The sequence below is a fragment of the Gavia stellata genome, chromosome 9 (genome assembly GCF_030936135.1).
Source record: "Gavia stellata isolate bGavSte3 chromosome 9, bGavSte3.hap2, whole genome shotgun sequence".
Lineage (NCBI taxonomy): Eukaryota > Metazoa > Chordata > Aves > Gaviiformes > Gaviidae > Gavia > Gavia stellata.
The window spans coordinates 3,554,878-3,576,365 of NC_082602.1; the positions used below are offsets into that span (position 1 = coordinate 3,554,878).

General features: G+C 42.8%; 1 protein-coding gene across 2 annotated transcripts in view; it reads left to right on the plus strand.

The window, feature by feature from the left end:
- Nucleotides 1-21,488, plus strand: part of MICU1 (mitochondrial calcium uptake 1) — a 109,533-nt gene that overhangs the window by 24,045 nt on the left and 64,000 nt on the right. For both annotated transcript variants that reach the window (XM_059821115.1, XM_059821114.1), the window contains exons 4-6: nucleotides 2,493-2,676; nucleotides 9,589-9,751; nucleotides 19,187-19,230. In XM_059821115.1, the coding sequence (XP_059677098.1) occupies nucleotides 2,493-2,676; nucleotides 9,589-9,751; nucleotides 19,187-19,230 (391 nt within the window). The remainder of the gene's footprint in view (nucleotides 1-2,492; nucleotides 2,677-9,588; nucleotides 9,752-19,186; nucleotides 19,231-21,488) is intronic.

Sequence of the window (21,488 nt, forward strand, 5' to 3'; positions counted from 1 at the left end):
AAGCCGACCGTATTCAAACAGCCTACGTCTGTATTGCTGTAGCCAACTGGCTTGACAGCGTGATGGATTGAAGGAATGCGTAGGATTTGCTGAAAATGTTTGATTTTGAATTTCATCTATCGCTTCCCTGGTTTGCTAGCTGTCAGTCAAGCATTTCAGGAGCAAATCTTTACTGATACAGCTGTTCTCTAGCATGTTTCATATGGAATAGCTTGGTTTTGTAGATAAGCAATCAATTTTTTACTGCTTTTCTGTCTGCAGGACCTTTTCCCAAGAGATTCTCTCAGAGCTACTTAAGACGGGTGTCCTGCCTACACGAGGGCTTTCCTTGTCAGTGCTGCTGGTGTAGCCTCAGCTGGCAACGGCTTATTCTAGCAAACTGCATATCAGCCAAAACCACAACTCCGCAGGGATGTGCCAGTGCTGATTAAACTTTCAGGAGAGGTGCCAGCATGGACTTCATGCTCCAAGAGACAGAACAGCTGCCTGGCTCTTCTGGGGAAATGATTTCCCTGTCTTAAGATGCTTGTGGAGGACTCGGGTTTGGATCCTGTCTCTGAAAGTTTGGTTCACTGGGGGTCTTAAAGATGGTTCTATGCTGTAAGACTTAGAAAATATATTGGCAAATAAAGGCTTAGGACCTTTTCAGAAAGGAAAGGCTGGCATGTTAGACTCCGATTTGCAAGAAAAGGCATGATTAGTACTGCTCTTCACCCAGCACTTGTGTATTTTATTACATCAAATCCTTGCGATGGAGTTGTATTGTGTCCCAGTGTGGACTAGAAACCTCTGAACTTCTTTAACCAGCTGTAGTGCCATGGGTTATTGCATTTCAAAGCAGTTCTGGAATCTTGGTGGTTGTTTAAGTGCTTTCAGTACTTTGCTCAAGTAGTTGTCACAATAGGAACAAAAGTTACTTTGCTTTCGTCGTGATTCACTCTATCCCTAATTATGCTTTTTGGGAGTTAATTCTAGAATAATAAAATTCTTGCTTCCCACCAGTACTGTGAAAGGATTTGAGTTCTTTAGCCCTTCCCCATCTATCCTGTACGGTGACTGTTAGTGAATTATTGGATGCCGGTAAGGAGTGTGTTATCTTTTATTTTGGTAGCGTTTAAATTAATTGAAGGAGCACCTACCCTCATTTCTTCTTGGAAGATGAAGCGCTGACATTGCTGCAAAGCTGTGTATTGCTGGGGAGACAGGCACAGACTCTTCTCTGTTAATTTTACATACCACATCTGTGTTTTCCAGGAAACTGGTAGGATGAAATATATGTAGCCTTTTGCTTAGAGCTCGGGAGACTTCAAAAATCTTGGTTTGTTTTTGTTTTACTCCCAAGGCAGCCTTTCTTGAATAAAATCACACAGCTATAAATGACCATGTTCACAGTTACAGGGAGTACCAACATACCAGCCTTCTTAAGGCTGCTGGCTAGTGAGTGGCACCTGTGTGCGAGCCCCATACCCTGTGATTAGTCCAAAATAAACCACCAGGAATGACAGGTAAAGGTGGCTTTGCTTAAGTTACAGGCAGGCTAGGATGTTTGCCTGAGTTGTTTGAGTCCTTTAGAAAGAGAAATAATTTTGTCAAACCGTTCGCTTTGTTGCTTGTGACATGTTAATGTATCCTTAGATTATAATTTCACTGATGTTAATGTGGTCTGAGCTCTGTCTGGTTATAAACTGCTTTATGTGTAAAGCATAGGAAAGCCATAGCATTGTTTGGCTTAGGGATTTATCCTGCTTTTATTTAACCACCCTATTGCCAGTTGCAATTCTGAAAGTTGCTCATGGCTTAGACTGAGTGATTTTGAGTATTGAGCCTTGGCCTACAAACAGGGTTGCTGAAGAACTTTGTATTTGAACAGCAAGGGACAGGGGTCCTTTGCTCTGCCAGAGTTGTATTGCCAGCTTGAGAATAAACAGCTCCAGTTTTTGTTGTCACAAATCCTGTAGCACTGGAGTTTTGAAGAGTCATTGGTGGAAGAGGGAAATAAAACAGCCTGTCACCTGCTGGAGATAGAAAATAAATCAGCTGAGCTGAAACAAAAAGGCTATTCTTTCTGAATCCTGCAGTGCTGATGGTAAAACACATTTCTATCACTGTATATAAATCTTTTTTTGGGGGAACGGCAGTGGAATTTAGTGCCAGAGGAGGTATGGTATGCCCTTCCCAGTCTTTCTTGCATGTGTAGTTTTTGGGAGAGGGTATGATAAATCACTGAGTGATTTGCTCTGGCGTTCTTGGACTGGGAAAACTTACTGTGATAATTAGTTTGGGTTTTGGGGTGAGGGTGTAGAAATTTGATTGCAGCAGGGAGAAGCACACAGTAGTCCAAGGAGACTGATCACTACTTCGCTTTTGCTTTGCAATCCTCTACGCTGAACTGTAACAATTGTTTAGTTCAGGGAGAGCCTTGCAGGGGCATCTTTGTAGCCTTAGCACCCTACTCAATTTCCTAAACTGGTGTTTTCCTTCCCCTTGTACAGGGCCTACGCAGAAGACTCGTCCTCTGTAAAACACGATCCGAGGACAGAGCCAAGTGAGAAGGTGAAGCACGAGGAGGAGGAGGAGAGCAGCGGCAGTGAGGGTAGAAAGGCCGTTGCATCAGGCGACGAGGAGGCTCAGCCGGAAGGGAAGAAGAAGAAGCGTTCCGGGTTTAGGGACCGTAAGGTACCAAACTTGGGCATGTTACACCTGCAGCTGTTGCACTGCAATGGGAAAAGGGGGAAAACTTGCAGAACATCTTACTCAGATTGTGGTACAGCGCGTGTATAGAGTCTGGCTTTTGCTCTGTACTTGTCTTTATTTTTCTAAGGGACCTTACTGTTTCAGGAACCTACTTCCATCGCATGCTACCTTGAGTTTCTTTAGGTTGAAACTTGTTTATTTGGAAAGCACAGTACACTGATCCTCTGAAATGGACACCTCTTTTCCCATCTCCAGTTGGGTGTCCAAGAAGTGGCTTGCTGAGAAATCAAGGCTCCTGCCTTGATGGCTGTTAGGATGGCTCATACAAAGTAGGGAATCAGTGCAAAGGCTTTAAAACCATCTAGGGCATCCAGCACGTGTGTGTCTGAGTCCATTCGTTTGCCTGTGAACATACACAGTGTGGGTAGGAAGAAGTAGAGGATGAGTGTGGAAGGGAGGGTTATGGGAAAGGCGTACTTTTAATTTTTCCTTTAATTATTCCACGTAAATGTAGCTGTTGAAGTACAGCCTTGCTCCCCATTCATGGCTAGTTGCGTCTCTCTCTTGATGCTTACGCCTATTTAATTTTCATATCGGACACATTTTCAAGAGGAGGAGAGCCTGAGTAATGAACTATATTGTCAGCTTGTGACCTGCCTTCACTGTTGGGCAATCTTGAGAGCTTTGGGCTCCTCAGAGCTGTCTGACAACTGGTTTGGTACTATCTGTAGCCACTGTTATTACAAGATGTACGATTTGGACTGATGGAGGGTCCTGTAACTGAGAGTTGGCAGACAGCAATCTTTTATTTTTTTAAAACCTGTCTGGATGTCGGTTTTATTGGGCTGTGTTTGATGATTTAATATCTTTGCAGTGCCAAAGAGGAGAATGGGAGTATATGCTCTTCACAATTCCTTTCTGTATGAATTGCTTCTGATAATTATTTTTAAGTCCATATCCTGGAGGCTGCATCTCATTAGCGGTTAAATTGTGGATGGTCGTGTATAGTGGCTTAACAGCTTTTCATAAAAAATTAAGAGCTGTTTCATTTGAAGTTGCTGAATCATATTCTGTTCTTGTTTATAGTAGGTTACACAACTTGGAATTGCAAGTGCCTTCTTGTATTTGGGGCTCCTAACTCTCCCTGTTGTGACAGGCTGGTGGCAGCTCAGTGAAGTTATGTTGTAAGATACTACACTGAGATATTCAGAATTGCCCAGGAATATGGGTTCTTGGCTTCTGCTAATTTTCTTGGCAACTGGGTGTCAGGTACTCTGACAGCTTCAGCAAAACTTCAACTTTTGCCAGTACCACTCAAGAAAAGTGGGTTATTTTTTCCGGTGTCAGCAGATGGAGGCAGGTTGCAAAGAGCAAAGAAATGATCCACCTTCATCCACGCTCTTTTTTTACAAAAAGAACATTTGTTGATCCAGCGAATGTAATGATTGTTTTTCGTCTTACGTGGCTAGTTGCTTCTGGCTAGGGAAGCCAGAGAACGTTTGTTTGCAAGCGAGGACTTTTATTCCAGTCGTTAGGAGACGTGCCTACGTTGACCAGCTCTTTCCTTCCCATACTAGGCAGGGAGGAATGTGGCCACACTTCCAAATAAGACATGAGCCAGGCATGGAGGGTGCCCAAGAGGTCCGGTGGGAGCGATGTGCAGCTTGAATCCCTTCTCAGTCCACAGCCTTCTTTCCTTCTACAGTGCTAGACTCAGGAGCAGCAATTTCAGCAGGGAGAGCACTGCTTAAAACAGACCTCACAGTCTTTTTGCTGACATAAGCCCTTTTCTCTCCAGCCTTAAGATGGAACGTACCTTCTGTGACCTGAATGCCAGTGGTTCTTTTGCTTTTTTAATGCAGGATGTAACCGGTAGTCTCCCAGGTGCCGGGTTCTGTGTTTGTTTGAGCGGCTCTGTTGTGGGCTTGGTGTTTGATCCGCACTTGCCCTCATGAGTCATCTCAGGAGGTATGTTTGAATGTTTCCAGCTCAGATGGCAGAGGAAGGTGTGCCCCAGCTCCTGACTCAAAATCAGGGCTGTTCCCAGGATGTGCTGCTCCCCTAATCATTTGCGTAGCACCTAGGGAATTCCGGACTCTTCTATATGTGTTTTAAAAAAACCAAACAACAAAATCCACAGAAAAACCCTTTCCAACTCTTCCCATAATTAATTGAAAATAGTGTTGGGTTTTCCTTGAGAAAAAAATTCAGCTTAATTGAAAGTGTTTAACACGTGTTTGTTATCCCAGTGTTGCTTTTAATGAAGTTCATGATTAGTGGTGAAATAATAAATTAGGTGTGACGTTGCTATTTTGGGTAGTGATTCAGTGAAGAGGAAGTTGAAATATAAATCACTTGGCATCTGCTGGGACTGGCATCGTGTGTGGCTGGTTCCAGGGCGCGGGTTGTCTTGCAGCCTATGCAATGTACAGGTCCTGACTGCATAAGGGAGGAAAGGAAAAGATTGTTTGAGTGCTTTTATAGTTTGAAGGCTAATGAGCGGTAATACATGATGTGGGTGGGCTGACGTGTTAATTAACTTGCTGAAAGAGTTTGCATGCAGCATTAGGACGGCTTTATCAAGATCCACTTGCAGTGTTTGCTGGGTCCTGCAGGTATGCTGCCTTAGGAGTGTTTGTTGTGCTAAGACTTAATTTTAGTGTGCATGACAGTAGGAGACCCAAAGAAAATGAATCCTAATTAATTTACCTTGCTAAGATGTGTGCGGTGGAGCTGGACTGCCAGAGTTCCTGTTCTGCCACATGGTCAGGGAGGCCCCAGTGATGCTTTGGAAGTGAATTGAGATGTTAATTTAGAGCTTTATTTTCATGGCTGCACAGGATTTAATTTTTTTCCTTTTAACCTGAGGCTTAGCATAAACATTGACTGTCTCGACAGCAGCTTTGCTCTTGTAGAGCAATAGGGATTACATGCTCATCTTTCTTCTCCAGTACCTACTCTATTAAGAAATGCCAAAAAGGGACCCATCCCTGTTGGTCACATAATATCTTTCTGGAGGCCCCTGATTACATGAGGCTGCAGTTCTGGGGGCAGGATGAGAGTTTTTGGCTAGTGTCCACTGCATCGAGGACTGGTGTGTACGGGGGGAAGGCAGCTGCTTGGGTGCATGCTTTGCCAGGAAAGTATTTGAGTATTTCATAGGCGAGAGGTCATGGGAGGAGAGACTTGTCTGGGATGATTTTATGTCCAGATTGTTTAGAAGTAGTGTAAAAAAAATCTCACAAATGGTGGTTTGTACACCCAAATACATACACGCGTGCTTTTTATCTCTGCATTTGTGTGAAGAGATCAGGGCACCCATATTATTGCCCACTTCGTGTTTAGCACCTGGTCTTGAGTGAGCGAGTTGTTCCTGTTTGTAGGGTCTCAGCTGTTTCCTTCTTGATCTGGCTTCATGTTCAAGCTAGTCTTGAAGTTTAGACGGATGGGTTGTCACATATTTGTTAGGTTTTGCCAGCTGATTAGATCATGTTAGCAAAAATGAGGTAATTGTGAGTTCAGCTGCGGGCAAAAGGGAAGGAATGTTGCTGTGTTTGCTGACTTCTCATAGGGAAGTTTGAGGAATAAGTGTGATTTCGGTTGTGATGAAAACAGCTTGTGAGATACTAAACAAGCATGTTACAATCTAAACCAAAAAAGTAGAATCTGAATTCTTCAGGACTGTTGCTCCTCATAGATTTTCAGGAATGTATTACTCCTCAAAATTGTGGTTTTTCTGTATGTCACAGTTAATTGCTGGAACTCAAAAGGTTGCAAATAATTAAAGCTAACGGTAGCTTCCCATGAAACTTTGAGTAGCTGTGCAGAACCATGTTCCCTTCTGGATCTGAAACTCAAATTGCTTAACAGCTAACACCCATTCCTTATACTGCAGTGGGCTTAGAGGGGCTGCTTTGAGCTTTCATGGAGATGGTAGGTCAGCTTAGCTCTCTTCATCCAGACGTGGCAAACTGTGTCAGGAGAAGATGGTCATTAAAAATCCTTAACTTCCCATTTTGCTGTCTGATAGTGCTCTGAGACCAAATGCACAATGAGACTCTCAACTCTCCACCTGCTGCACCCTTAGGTCTTATCTTTGCAAGGGCGTTCAGCTGCTTTTGTTGGAGGTGGGGAAGCCCCAAACCACTCTTACATTTCTCACGAAACCACAGACTGCGTGGGAACAAACGTCTGGGTTTGCAGATCTATGTGTGGTTATTATGCTGCATGCTGAGACGTGAGACTTCTTTTCAGCCCGTGTCATTATTAGGCTTTTGTGAGCCATGCCATGTCGCTTTGGGAGCTGTACGTGGCTTTTGAGCAACAGACTGACCCTCCCTGCTCTAGAGCTGCATATTCAAAACTGTGTCTTCATGAGTGTCTGGCAGTCATCCGGGGAAGCTTTTCATTTTGCAGTGTGTGTGGATAGAAGGCGGGATGGCGAATGATCTAGGAAAGGGCCACCTAGTAAATGGACACTTTGCTTCTGTTGCAAGCGATGATCGTGGTGGACTTGAAGGTGCGGCATGGATCTGAACAGGGTGTTGGAAAATTGCTGTGCCCAAAGTCAAAGTGAAATGTAGACTGCTTAACATTAATAAAGCAGGGGCCTTGAGGATCACCCTGAGCTTGGGGTAACGAAAAAGTTGGCAGTGAAGTTTCTGGACTGGTAAGGAAGGGTCTCAGTAAAGATATCAGGTGAGGAACAGCAGCAGTGCCCATACTCCAAAAATGAGAAGAAAAGTACCTGACAGCAACAGGTCTGTCAGTAGCATCTTAGTAAGATCTTAAAACAGATGCAGAGGAAAGATCCATGGCAGATGTGAAGTGGAATAGGATGCAACATGGTTTTGCTGACAGAAATGTCAAGACTAATGTCTCTGGTGCAGCAGTGGAGTTGTTGAGTAAAAGAGGTGCAGCTTACCTAGCTGGGATGAAGGAAAGCATTTGATAGTGCCTTACAAGAAATTATTCTGCCGGCTTCGAAAATCAGGGGTAATGTAAAGTCTCAGGCAGACAAGTGTGTTAGCTAGAAAGCAGGCTGTGTTGAAAGGGTGTCGTGGATGGAGGGAGCTGTGGGTTGTGGTCTGCAGTGTCTGCCCTTGGCTCCAGTCCTGGGCTTGACACTATAGCTGGTTTTAGTTGTCTTGCTCAAAGGTAAAAGTACTTAATTATGGTTTTTTGGCTGGTCAAATTGGGTGGAGTGTTATTCATAACGAGATCAGGTCATGATGCAGGAAGGGGTGAGATATGGGCCTGCAATCACAAGTCAGAAGATAACTTTGGCATAACAAGTTACCGCCTGCCAGGTGGGAGCTGTAGACAAAGACACGTGCAGCTTTGCAGCTGGAAAGAGCTGGGAAAGTGCTTCTTGTCGGTTACTGCGGTTCGGCTGATAGACAGCGACTTGTAACTTGGCAGTATAACTATTGGTTTTGATCCAATGCCCTTATCTTTGGAGAGCCTTGGGGACTGAAGCAATAAAAAGGGATGAAGTTTGATTCTAGGTGCAAAGGCTAGTAATAAAAAGGAGTAGTGACAAAAATTTTCTTCTATGCAGGTGGCGACAGGAAAGAGTGAGCTGGTTTTATTGGTTGATGCAAGGACGTGTGTCTGTTCCTGATGGGCTTGATTATAAAAAAGCCATGGTGATGCAAAGAAGAATAGGGAGAATGCTTTAGATAATGTCAGAGCCATATCAGTGGGACCTTCTGCCACGTGTTGCTTGTCCCCTGGTCGCATTTGCCAGGGAGCTGAGCTGGAACAAGTCTAGAGGAGAGAGGCTCTGCTTTCCGCAGCAACTTTACCCAAACCTGGGTTGGGGCATTAAAAGCCTTTGGCTTGTTTTATCCTAGAAATATGAAAAATTGGAGAGCGTGTTTTCTTTCTGATAAACATCAGGGTGGAGAAGTTGTTCAAGTTAAAGGACAAGGCTGAAACAGGACCAAAGCCATAAATGATCTACAGATGCCTTGGCAGTACCCTTGATCTTGCCTGTTCTCTTCCAGCAGATCATTGGTGGTTTTTTTTTCCTCCTGTGGCTTTTGGCCAGAAATATTGAAGGTTTCAAGTACCTTACGGACTGTTAAACATGGTATAATGCAGGAATAAAAAGCTGAACTCAGATGGAAAGTTTTCTGCTCTAATATATGATGAAGTGTAGGTCTTTGTGCCTTTTTCTTCCCTTGTGGCCTTATGTTGTGATTTTTGTTTATAAAAGCTTTCTGTTCTCTTTGATTAATTCTAGCTGTGCGTTGGGAAAAGCAGTTCTAGGTACAAAACAATCACTACTCGCGGAGTTAGCAAGTGGCAGATTGGTGGAAAGAAGAGGGCTGAGTAAAGAATGTTTCTGCAGAATTTTGCAGTATGATAGAAAAGAGGAAAAAATGAGATTGGGTGACGGAGCAACCAGCTGCAGCTCCAAGTATATTTTTCCAAGACTTGGCTTGAAAGTAAAGGTCTTTCCCAGCTCTCCAAGACTTTTCTTTTACTTCATTTATTAATCATAAATCAGACCCTTCAACACTGTGGTTAAAATGTTGAGCTGCTTTAGATTCACAGATGTGACACTAGTGCTTTTTTATGTTCGTGTTTAAAAGCGCCTTCAGGGATTTTGTTCATTTGTTTTTTCTCTGCCATCATGAAGAGTCAAAACTTATCAATAGTAAAAACTTCTAGTGTTTGTTCTTAATTCTGGGACATCAGGAGTTTATACTTCCAATTTTCTTGGTAATTCAAGGAGGGATTTTGACCCTTTCAGCATTAGTTCTTTCAAGTGTTGTGTTGCTGCACACAGCTTAGTCATGTGGCAAAACCTTCAGAGGACCAAGGTGCTCGTGTAGGTGTTGCGGGAGGAACCATGCACATCTAATGCCGGTTAAATTTCATTTCCAGGTGATGGAATATGAGAACAGGATCAGAGCCTACTCCACGCCGGACAAAATCTTCAGATACTTTGCCACTTTGAAAGTCATAAACGAGCACGGTGAATCAGAGGTTTTTATGACACCACAGGATTTTGTGAGATCGATAACACCTAATGAAAAACAACCGGAACGTAAGTGATGTGTGTGTAGTAATTGGAGAAACTAGTACAGTGAAGGGGAATAAACTCTCCAGTCTTTGCTGACCTGATCTTAATATTTCCCATCAAACAGTTACATTGTCAGGTATTGTCTGTCTTGTTATGTTGAGAGGTACAGCACAAAAGGGGGGGTTGCCGTCTGATTAGGGTGCTGCCACAGGCAAAAAAAAAAAGTGTTCTCCACCCATGTGTTATGGCAATGTGGCCATGTGCAGAAGGATAACGGAGATATGATGAATGCAGGAGCAAGGCAGAGAGCTACCAGTGCAGCCGTGCAGGAGCCACACTTGTCTCTGCAGCAGAGCCTGCAGCGTGTCCGTGCCAGCTTGAACACGGCGGACTGGCAGCAGCGCAGCGGTGCCAAATAATGGTGATCATTCAGGTTCAGAAGCGCCGGTCGCGGTGTGCTTCTTGGGAGCTTTGAACCCGGGATTGCTACGGCGAGAAAGCACCTCCTGAAGCTATTTATTCCATCTTCACACTCCAAACCCAAAATTAGCCAAATCCTTTCCACATTGCCTGAAGTGCTATTGCAGCATAGTAGATCTCACTGGTATGAGCCCTTGAAGAGCAGATGAGATGACTTTCGTGTGTATTTACTAGTGAAAGATGACCTTCAACTGAAACATTTTAAGAACTGTTCATAAACCTTCAAAAGGAAGATGCTTGGACAGGGAAAACCTTAGGAATAAAGGGGTCCAGGCAGCCCTGTGTGCCTGGCTGAGCTGTGATACTGCTGGCCAGGGTGGGACTCACCTCTGCCGGCTTCAGATTCCCTGTGGATTGTAGAGAAGCACATCAACTGTGATACCTGTGGGGGCTTGGCAGGCAACAGGCAGGAGAGCAGACACTGTTTTTTCTGGTCTGGAAAGCTGTGTCCTGAGCATTTGGTAAGAGGTTGTTTTTTGTGGGGCGGCAGAAGGATTTTGTCCGTCTTCTGTTTTGGAGGAGATTCATGTTTTGAGTGAGACGTGGGAAATGAGGTTTCTTGGTCTCCCACTTTGTATCTCAAAGAATGAAACAGACTTTTGTCAAATTAAAACTCCTCTTCTCTCTGCAGGCAGTAATGAAGAACCTCAGCCCCCAAATGTTAACTTTTTGAGAGTGGGGTTTATGTACCAACTGTGAAACTGTTCTGATAGTTTACGTGACAGCTGCTAAATAAATACCATGTATGCTTGTGCTTAGAAAACAACAATATGAAGTGTGTGCAGGAGGGAAGAAAAAATAATCCTGGCATTAGTGTTAAAAGCATGTTGGTAAATTGATACTTAGGTTTTCATCAAATCCTGAAAATGGCTGTAGTTTTCATATGAACTACATGGTTCCATCTTCAGTGAAGAAGTAGTTTAAGCAATAAACAGAAGATAATTTTCATAGATGTTGAAATGGTGTGTTACTGTCTTGCCTATCTAAAGCTGCTTGAATTGGTAATTTGAAAAGCACCTGGTTGAGTCTTCCCATGCAAGTCACTTCTTCTTTTGTCAGCCAGCTTAAAAATAGAAAACATCCTATGTTTGATTTCAACACATCTGATGCTCTTTTACTTCCATGCAATGTATCTGCTTGGTGCATTTTAAAGTGTGCACAGAAAATAGGTGGAAGAGTGCTCAGAAAACACCTACTTTGGAGAGAAGCAAAGGTGACTAATGGGAAATAATTTGTCAGTCTTAGCCACTAACTTTCCACTGTAACTATTATTATCCTGGCTAGGTGAGCGGCTTAAACGGCCCCGTGAAGACTGTCGTGCCTTTAAGTGCCTGCCAGTGCTGCCAGTCAGTGACACAAAGCAGGCTGTAAGGGGAGAAAATCGCCTTAGTGATACTTACCGGTGCTCTTGGAAAGTGGAATGAGATGGAAATTGAGCTTCGGCTGCCCATCAGCAGGCAAAACAGGAGTGTGGGCATCTTATAGCTTGTTGGTTTGAAAATCAGTCTTAAGGACTGTTACCATCATGGACTTGCTTCTAGACAAAGCTGCTGCTAGGATGGTTGTTCCTTATGAGTGCTGCACATCATGACAATCACAGTAAATGTTTTTTTAATACATAATGAACAGTAGAAGAGTAAAACACATAATGCTACAGTAAAGTCAAACCAGCCGTAACCTTGTTCCCAAACGTTTTAAAAGCTGGTAGTAAAAAAAAAAAGTTCTGATTTTAAAACCAAAAGGCAAAGACAAAGACTGCTACCTGCTGGTCGGTTTATTTCTGTACATCCGTTCGGTACTTCTGAGTCACAGGATAATCTAGATTATAGATTAGCAGGGAAATGCTGGGGCTGCTTTCTCTGTTAGTCATGACCCAGGTGTGCCTTCTGCCAGGGCTGGAGCATCCTGCCTTCATCCCAGGGAGCTTCTTCCTTCGGGTAGTGACGTAGCCCCAAGTGCTCCTTGGAAATCTTCTTCAGATAGTGACGTGGCCTGCTGTAACGGTACTAGCTAGGTAGGTTAATGCTTAAACTGAATTATGGATTACTTTCTGCAGTCCCACTGACCCCAAGGTTTTCCATGAGTGGTTTTTGTTGATAGGTTTGGGTGGCAAAGTAATCGCCTTCTGGTCCTGCGGATTAATGTGGTCCTGCATAAGCAGCCCAAGACATGAGCAGGGCAGGGTATGCTCTGAATGCTGAAGATGCTGGTCGTAATTTCAGCGAGTCACTTCTTGTTAATATGTCTGCTATTTTATGGAGAGAAAATACTGTGGAATGCAAGTGATATGGAGTAATGAGGTATCTAAGTCCCTGTTGTATTTATTTTTAAACAGCTTATCAACTGCGAGGTATCGTATGGTTGATTCATTTTTATGGATTACATAGGGGAAAGTTTGATTTATTGTCAATAAAGCATCAACTGAATTCTAGACTGCATTTTGCTAGCTTGGGGAAAATGAATGCCAATTCATTAGCTCCTGTAGATTGCTTTCTCTTAATAGTTCAGTAAAACTTTCTGCTGTAGCTTTCCCAAGTAGGCAAGCTGTGCTTAAGGTCTGACCCTCTTGCTGAGCTTGGAAGTGTCTGTCAGAATAAGCCAAAGAATGGCATTAAACTTGGAAGCTGCTTTTTAAAAAAAAAAAAAAAAAATTAAAATTTCTTTATGTGCTCTCTGGAGAGTCCAAGTGCCAACAGAAGCGTGGGCAGTGATATCTGCTCCCTGCAGTCCTGTGTTGTTTTTTCCTTCCACCTCCTCTGGTACCCAAGAGGTAGGTCGTCTCCAAGGCTGGATGAGCAGGGATGGTTGCTTCGTACCTGGCGCTTGCTTGGTACCCCAGCCCAAAACCAGCTGAAAATACTACCTCTGAGTTTCTGGTGGGAAGGGTACGGGTTTGCGAAAAACCCTTTTTAGATGTTGCAGCTCTTGAAAGACAGGATGGGCTTTTGCTGAAAAAGGTGTATGAAGCCGTGACACTTCACAGGAGCCGTAACCGTGCCTGATGGATACAGGTTGTTGCTGCCATGTTCTCTGTAGCCCTATGTAGCTGTTGGCCTACATGAATGTTCCAAGTGCTTGGACCTGCTTGGCGCTGGCCTGCCAAGTCCTCCTCCCTTTCCTAGCCTCTGAGTACCCTCCATTTCCCCAAGTTTCTCTGGTTCCGTTCTGCAGTGATTGTTTTCCTGGGGGAAGTGAGTACTTTGGGGCATCCTGGACTACAAAGGAGCTGTGGCATACTAAGCCAATACCAGAGTTTTATTGGGCCTTTGTAGTAAAGATTGAAAGAAGTAAAAAAGGCTTCATATCTTATCACAGCACGCTGTAATTAGACAGGTTGTACCCAAACCAGTCTTGTGCTTCGATCCCAGTGTTAACCTCCCTGGTTAACCCAAACTCTTGCATGAAAGATAACTTTCAGGATCAACCACTCTCTGCTGCAGAGTATAGGAGAATGTTGGAGGAGAGGAGCTGCGAAGGACGGAGCTGATGTCTGGTGACTTGATCAGACCATATAGCTTGATTCTCAGTTTTTAAATGTTGGGGGCTTTTTATGTCTTGGCTTCATGAGCAGCTGAGCACCAGCTGGGTTCTGGATTGTTGCAATGCTTGAGTGATTATTTGTTATTTTGAGTTAAGTTTGTAAAGTACGGATCTGACCTTCTATATAACCAGCAGTCATGAGCTGTGACAAGTGCTCACCTGGTCTGGTGGGGAGGGGGAGGACTCCCTAGGCTTGTACAGATCCCTAAACTTGCACAAAGTGCTTGACAGGGATATTTAAGACCCAGAAGGAAACTAGAGATGCTGCGCTTGCGTTCTGGTTTTTGATGGGGTCGTATTTCTGTGTTCTCCCCCAAATACATCTGCTGGAGAGGTTTTCAGGGAAAGGATGTGGGTAAGAAGGGGAGGTAACTTGCTGGTTATCTTCCAGAATCAGGAGGGTGAATAGATGTGGGGTTTTTTTGTCCTAAGCAAGGATCATCTTTGAGCCTGTCATGGCTGATACAAGACCCCAGGAACCTAGCCGAGGAGGAACAAGTGAGAGGTGCGTTTACGTGTGTGCTTATGTGATAGTTATCAGAAGAAACACATAATTAGGGCTTCCAGTATAGATACCAGGTTAGTATGGCTGATCTATTGCGCTATGAATGCACATCTCATAGAGAGACTGACTTGCCTGTTAGAGGAGGGGGAGATAGATGAGAGCAAAGTAGTTCCTAGGACAAAATAATTCTGAACTTCAACACAAACCTGAAAGTGTTGCCCCCCTGAGAAATCTCAGGCAGCTCACTGTTTGCTTGCAGATTACATTTTAAATTCAGGGCAAAATACTCATACAAAAATCAAAAGCTGGGTTACAGCTCTGGAGGGGAAAACTTCATCCAGCATTTTCTCCTCCCATAACGTAGCATGTTGCATGCATGGTTAGCAGGCTCTTCTTCAGTCTTGGTAATTAGCCCTTTTGCTCATCTACTTGCAGGAAAAAGAGTCCATGTTATATATCAAGCAACAGGAAAGGAAAAGCAGATGATGAGTAAATGTTACGGAAATAATGTGAAAAATCTGACAAGAATGTAAGACTGGAAGGAGTTGAAAAGGTTTTTCCATCAGTGGAAAACTGCTGGCATCCCAGAGGAACTGGTGATGGTTTCTAATTCATTGCAACTGTGTTCTTGGCATAATACAATCCTTCTTCTGGAAGCTCGTTTGTTAAATATTTTTTTAAAACGGCAATCTATAATCTGTTGCCCGTGGCCTTTTTTTTTTTACAGGGTAACATGAAAGGCTTAGTAATTGTTTAGATATTTATCAAGTGTGGCAATTAGCTAGCTTTGAGTGAATCTGTGGCATGTATGTTTTTGTTAATCAATAGAAATACAACAAGCATTTGACTTTAGATTTGATTAGACCCAAACAAGAGTAACAGCAGGTTATTCTGTGTGGTTTTTTCATTGACATAAATAATTCCTTCTCCATTAAAACATCCTCCCCAGCCCAAAAAGACAGAAGTAAACGCAGAGATTATGGTTCTCCTGTTGAACACCCCTTTTTCCCCACTGTGGCAGGCAGTGAGTGTAAGTAATTTTCATTTATTTTGAAATATTTTTAGAGTGCTGTGAAAAGTACCATCACATGAATAAGAGTGGAGGCCTTTATTCTTGGTATTGGTTGAGTAAGTGGTGTCAGTCTAATCTGAAAGAACACTTACAGTGATGCTACTTGCTTAGCTACTCCACGGCAGTGCTGTTGTTTCTTTTGGTCCCCTGATGGTAGTTTAGGTGGTATCAGAATTTGTAGGAGTAATACATAGTGGTACTTAAAGATTACAAGCAAGCTGGCTATGGCGAGCAAATTTGGAAATTGTCGCAGGTCACCGTTGGCGCTGCTGAAGATGAGCGGCTGGTGCAGGACCCTTGGCTGGGTGAGCAAAAGGGGCTTCAGTAATCCAGATGTGTAGTGAAAGGTGAGGTGTTGTACAGTGTTTTGTGGAAATAAAAGGTGTATTCTGGGGCAGGTCATGGCGAAAGCTCTGGGTTTGTTCGAGCGGAAACAAGCACCGAAGCCCAGCTGCTCTGGGTGGTCACTATGCCATCTGGAGTAGCTGTGGTGCGCATCGCACTGCTTTCGGTCCCGGGGAGGCTTCGTGAAGCAGCCAGGTATCCTTCTGAAACAATTTCTGGATTTCATTGCCATCTCTCTTGAAGGAAATCCTTTAATCCATTTCTGGGAGAATGGTATTTCAGCCCCTGCTTTTTAGTGAAAGATGGAAAGATCTTTTTTACTCTTAAATGTGCCTATTACTTTGCGTTCCTGCAGCTTGTCAGCAATAGCCCAGCCAGGGGATATTTGTTTTATGAGTGTATCACTTACAGACAATCCTGTGGTAGCTTTAACTTAGCATACTGCCTTTTGAATAACAGAGATGTAATAACTAACATTCTTTCCTTTCCTTGTTCAGATGTGATTGTCCTCCTTTGTGCAGTATTTTCATTAGCTCTCCAGCCTACGCAAACGCCGAATTCCTATTGTAACGTCTTGGAGGAAAAGCCTTTTGGGTTTTTTATGTCATGTAAAGAAAGAACAACACAGGCATCAGGCAACAGTCCCTCTTTTTTCTTGGTTTCCTTTTGTCAACTTTTAAGATTAAAGACTTGTGGAAAAACCACGTAGCTAAGTCCATAAAAAAGAAAATGAACTATTGGAAAAAAGAAAATGTATTGAGTAAAACTGTATGCCTTGAACATATAAATGCCTTTTTTCAGCTTTTGAATTGGCTCAGTCTGTCGGGAGCTATGGTAAGGGGGGTTTTATAGAGGGACTTAAGAGTGCAGCGTAGTTAATGCAGCAGAGCAGAGGGGATATCGTTGTGCACGGCTGGGAGAAAGGGTGAGCATAAAACACTGATGTAAACCAATATGCTTGTGCTTGCAATAGCTGTCTTCCAGGGCATACTGATACGGTGACCTGAAAAAAGGCAGCAGCAGAAGTGACAAATTTTTGTGCTGCGTTTTCATACAAATCTCTCTCCCTGATCTGAGACATGCATAAACCAAGGTTATATATTTGCTTCTCGTCAGATGTGATTGTGTCAAAGGAGGCTGACATGACATAGGTAATGATAATGACGTTTCTGTAACAGCTACGGTGCTGTAAGCATTTTTCAGCGAATAATGAAATGCTCGGAGCTCTTAAGCTTGAGGACAGACCTGGCAGCTTCTACCCCTGGCATGAGGGTTTGGATGCAGTTACAGAAAAGCGACGTGTATGTCAAAGTCCATCGCTCTGTCCGGCACAGGAATAATCTCAGGTTACCCAGATGTTTTGTTTTCCCGTGTCTTTTCGTTGCATGCCACAGCAATTGATGAAACACATGGAAACAAACATCTCTGTGCTTAGGTGAATGGGGCTGGACCAAACCCCAGTCTGGAGGCAAATTACCCTGTATTCAACACTCCTGATTTCACCAGCGTGTTTTTCTTTCGCTGACTTCATCTCTATTGTAACCTATTACTGTTAACTCTTGTGCTTTTTAGTCCCCTCCGGTCATACCCCACTTCACCTCTCCTCCTTCCCACCTCATGTTACATCTGTGGAGAGCACAAAGTTTATATTACCAGCCCTTTCCTTTAACATAGTACTGGTATTCTGCCTTTTTAGGTGTCATTTGATGGTTTGAATAATTTTATGTACATATAATAATAATTATTAATTATGTATTATATAGATATACATTTATACACTTAGAAATATATAAACTTTTAAAATATATATATAAAAGAAAACAGTTGTTAGTTCATCTTTTCTTACTGTTCATCTGCATGAGCATCCATTCATCTTGGGTCGTCTTTGAAACGTGTTTGCTTTCCCAATAGTAGTGTCCAGTTGGAGGGGCGTTGCCTTTAAGACATTCTTTGACTTGCTATTTTTAACCTGTGTCCTTTTTTAGCTTTCCATAAGTATGTGTGTCATGTTGGGCTGTCAGAGATATGTCTTACAGCACTATTTCCTGGCATGGGAACAGGAGGTGTGCTTGAGAAATGACTTTATTATGACACGTGGACATAAAGCTAGACTCAGCTTAGCAGTCGGCATCCAGATGGATGGTCAGATAACACATGTCTGGTAAAATAAGCACATTTATTAAATGAATCCTACCTCTAAATGTGACAATACTTACTGTACTCCATTTATACCCACAACTTTGAGGCGGACAAAATTCTTCAGAAGATAGTTAGAGTCTGAAAATGTGTATCAATATGCAGTTTTCACTCTACTGTCAGGCACATAAAATATGGAGAAGGTGCTTTCTGGCTTGAATATTCACAAATCCAGAAAGCCCTCTGACAGCTGCCTTGACCTTTGAAATTGGTGACGGAGGACTTTTAGCTGCACCGTAACCATTATGAACCCTTCCAGTAGACGGGAAGGGTTTTATTATCCTCCTTCACAAGCAGGTGATGCAGCAGGAGTGGGAGAGGTTTATTTTGTTTTTTTCATCTTTTTTTCTAATTTAAATTGAAATGAGGCTGTGATAATTATCATAAACAGTGGCAGAAAATGCATGGGGCATAGCTCTGCTGAGTGATTTTATTCTTCAGAGAACCCAAAATCAGCCCATGCTCTCCTGAATTACTGGAAGTGCTTGCTTTGAGTTCTGCTTAATCTACTCTCGAGGTACATCTTCCTGACTTCGGATTGCAAAGCTCACATAATTTATCTTCCTGAATAATATTGTCATCTTGCTTATGTGTGCATTCATCAGTGTACGTATAGCCAGCCGGGCATTGTGGATTAGATTGAGAGCTCTGTGCCTTAAGTCTGCAAATGCTGGGATTTTTTTTCCCCCCTTTTCAGGACAGCAAAAACATTTTGTGATGGTATGAGAGATTGAATTTACTAGTATAAATAACCCCTCTCCTTAGCTTTCTCCAAAATATCCTTCAAGCTAAAGCGCTTGTCACCTTACAGATGCAGCTACAACTGATCTCCTTTAAAACCTATTTACAAGCAATTTTATACTAAAATTTGAACAAGTTTTGGATATATTTGGGGATATTCCAATTAACTATGGGAACAATTCTTTGTGAGCCATTCAAAAGGTTTTATTAGAAACAAAATAAGAGTTGCATGAACATGGGGCATCAGGGGCAAAATGTTTGCCTGGTAATAGTGTGGAAATCTGCTTTGGGATGGGTCTGTCAGGCTCTTGAGAGATGCTGGGAGCTGTGCTCCTGTTGTCCCTGCTAGAAGGAGGTTTTCTTCTCTGATGCCGTGAGTTTGTTGTCTTTCATGATGAAAATATAGAATACAAAATGCACAAAGCAGAAAAAAATTTTCCTTCTGTCCTTATACTTTCTACTGATGTTATTCAGACAGTACATTTTACTTTGTAATCCCCACTCGAACAGAAAACCCAAGAAATGCTTGCTTTTACACTCTGAGAGCATTTTTTTTGAAGTATCTTTTTTTCTCTTTCAGACCTGGGCCTGGATCAGTTTATAGTGAAACGCTATGATGGGAAGGTGAGCACATTAGACTATTAACTGTGTATTATTCAGTGGCTTTTTTAACCTAGAGTCCTTTCATTATTACCTGCATGTGGGTGTAAGTTAAATGAAGTATTTGAAGTATTCTCTTCTGAGCTTTGTTGTTTAGTAGCTTTATGGTACTTTTTATGTAATGATAGTGAAAGAGAAATATTTTTTTAAAGGGGTTTTAATGTTTACAGACAAAATACTACCACCTCTTATATACTGGTAGGCCAGGAAATTAAAGGTTGTAATCACGTTTCCCTGCTGCTTCTTTGACTGTGAGAGCTCGACGAGCTGCGCCGTTTTGGGGAAAACTCACTTGACCTTTCCCTTCCAGACTCATCTCCAGATTCCTAAGGGAAGGAAACATTCTTGTGTTTGTATCTGCATCCCAAGCATGTATTTCCCCCCCACCGAACAGCTTTACTCCGTTCCCCTTTTGAACCCTAGGTCCTTTCTGCGGCAGTACACAACTGTTCTGGATGCTTGTGCTGTCACGATATGTGTTGGTAAAATGTTGAGCATGCTCTGATGTAGTTTTGTGTGCCTGCGTAAGTGGAGCCATGCAGCACCCTACCTGTTGTTATGCAAATCAGAGACCCAATTAACCACGCTATGGAGGAGTACGGTAAAGGCAGCTCTGGCCCTAGGACTAGCAGCTCTATCGACTTCTTGATACAGATATCTGCAGGTTAGTTAATTTTCCTTTGTATCATCATGGGCACATAATGGTATTCCATTTTCTAGCAATATTTTCATTTAACCTGCATCAACTGAAAATAAAGCTTCTGGTTTTTTTCCAAAGGGAAGTCAGTGTTTGATCCCTTCACTGCTGAGTGATGTACCTTACATGGAGCATCAGGCATTTCCAGAAAGCCTTGACACTGAAAAAATGTATTTAAAGCTTTATATAAACACAGTGTGGGCTGAACACGTGCAGTTCCCTGTCTTGTTTTGTGTTTAGTTGGGAAAGGTAAAGAAAAAAGGTGATTAGATACCTGAGGTCCCTGTCATCAGCGGTGTACAAGTGCTCTGGTTACCCAGGCAGCAGAGCGAGATTTTGCTTGAAAACAGACAATTGGAAGGTAGTATTTTGGCAGTTGGTTTTGACGCATAAAACTACGAAGCGTGTTGTGAACACTTGTTTTCTTCTCTCCCTGCCATAAACCCAATGTCTGCTTTTCATCATTAAAAAACCCCAAAACCAACAAAAAGAAAGTACATATATTCTTTGCAAAATATCAAATGTTTCTCCCTCTGGTTTGTGTCAGTCTATTTTGCATCTGCTCACTTTCATCATTGTATCTTGTCAAGCTATCGTGCTCATCCCTTCGGCTTTACATAAACAAGATTTGTTTGTGGGGAAGAAATGCTGAATCCCACGCTATTTTTGCTAAATGTTCCTCTGTTCCTGAGCACTCTGCAGTCGGTTCCTATCACATTGGGTGAAAGATCCAAAGGCAATCCCTTTGCTGAACTCAACTTTCTGTTCCTCTGACCCTCAGCACTGAGGGCTTGAATTCTAACGTATTCAGATGTGACAGAGGCAGTTAAAATCCACAGTCGGTGTTTGAGGTACAGTGCTCGACTGTGCATCATCATCCATGCTCTTAGATCTTGCCATTCAGCGTGGTGACCATCTGTGCCAGCTGAAGGGTGGAGAACAGATAGCCTTTTCCCTTTGCCTTATGCGCTTACCACCTTTCACTCTGACCGGTAGCAGAGTGAAATTGCTTTTTATATACCTTACAGATGTTGGTGCTGCACTTGGATGTCTGTACGCTGTGGTTTGGATGTCTTGAAAGTGAGGCTGCAGATTTAGGGTATTGCAATGGACTTCTCTTTATTGTTATCTTCTCCGAGGATGTGAGGGTTTTTTTTTTCCCCCAGTCTAACAACAGTCTAGAAGCAGTTTGCTCTGTTGAAAATGAAATAGAGGTTCTTGTTTGCTTGGCTGTCTGCTTAAAGACACCTTGGGACTGACTAAATCTGGCTGTGGCTATTAGGGTAGTGGTAATGTCCAGCTGAGAGGATAATTCCAGGAGAGTATAAAATAAGTTGGCCTTGGCTCTCCCTTGGTAATAAAAGAAGTTGACAGTAGATTGATCTGTCTGATAGCATCTTGTTCTCATTTTATGGCTTGCTTTGTGTTTCAGTTTAAAAAACAACACTGTCTTTACTCAGTCAAGCACCAGCTGAGGTGCTGCAGAGCTGACCTTACTCATTTGAGTTTCACTTGCATAGTAGCA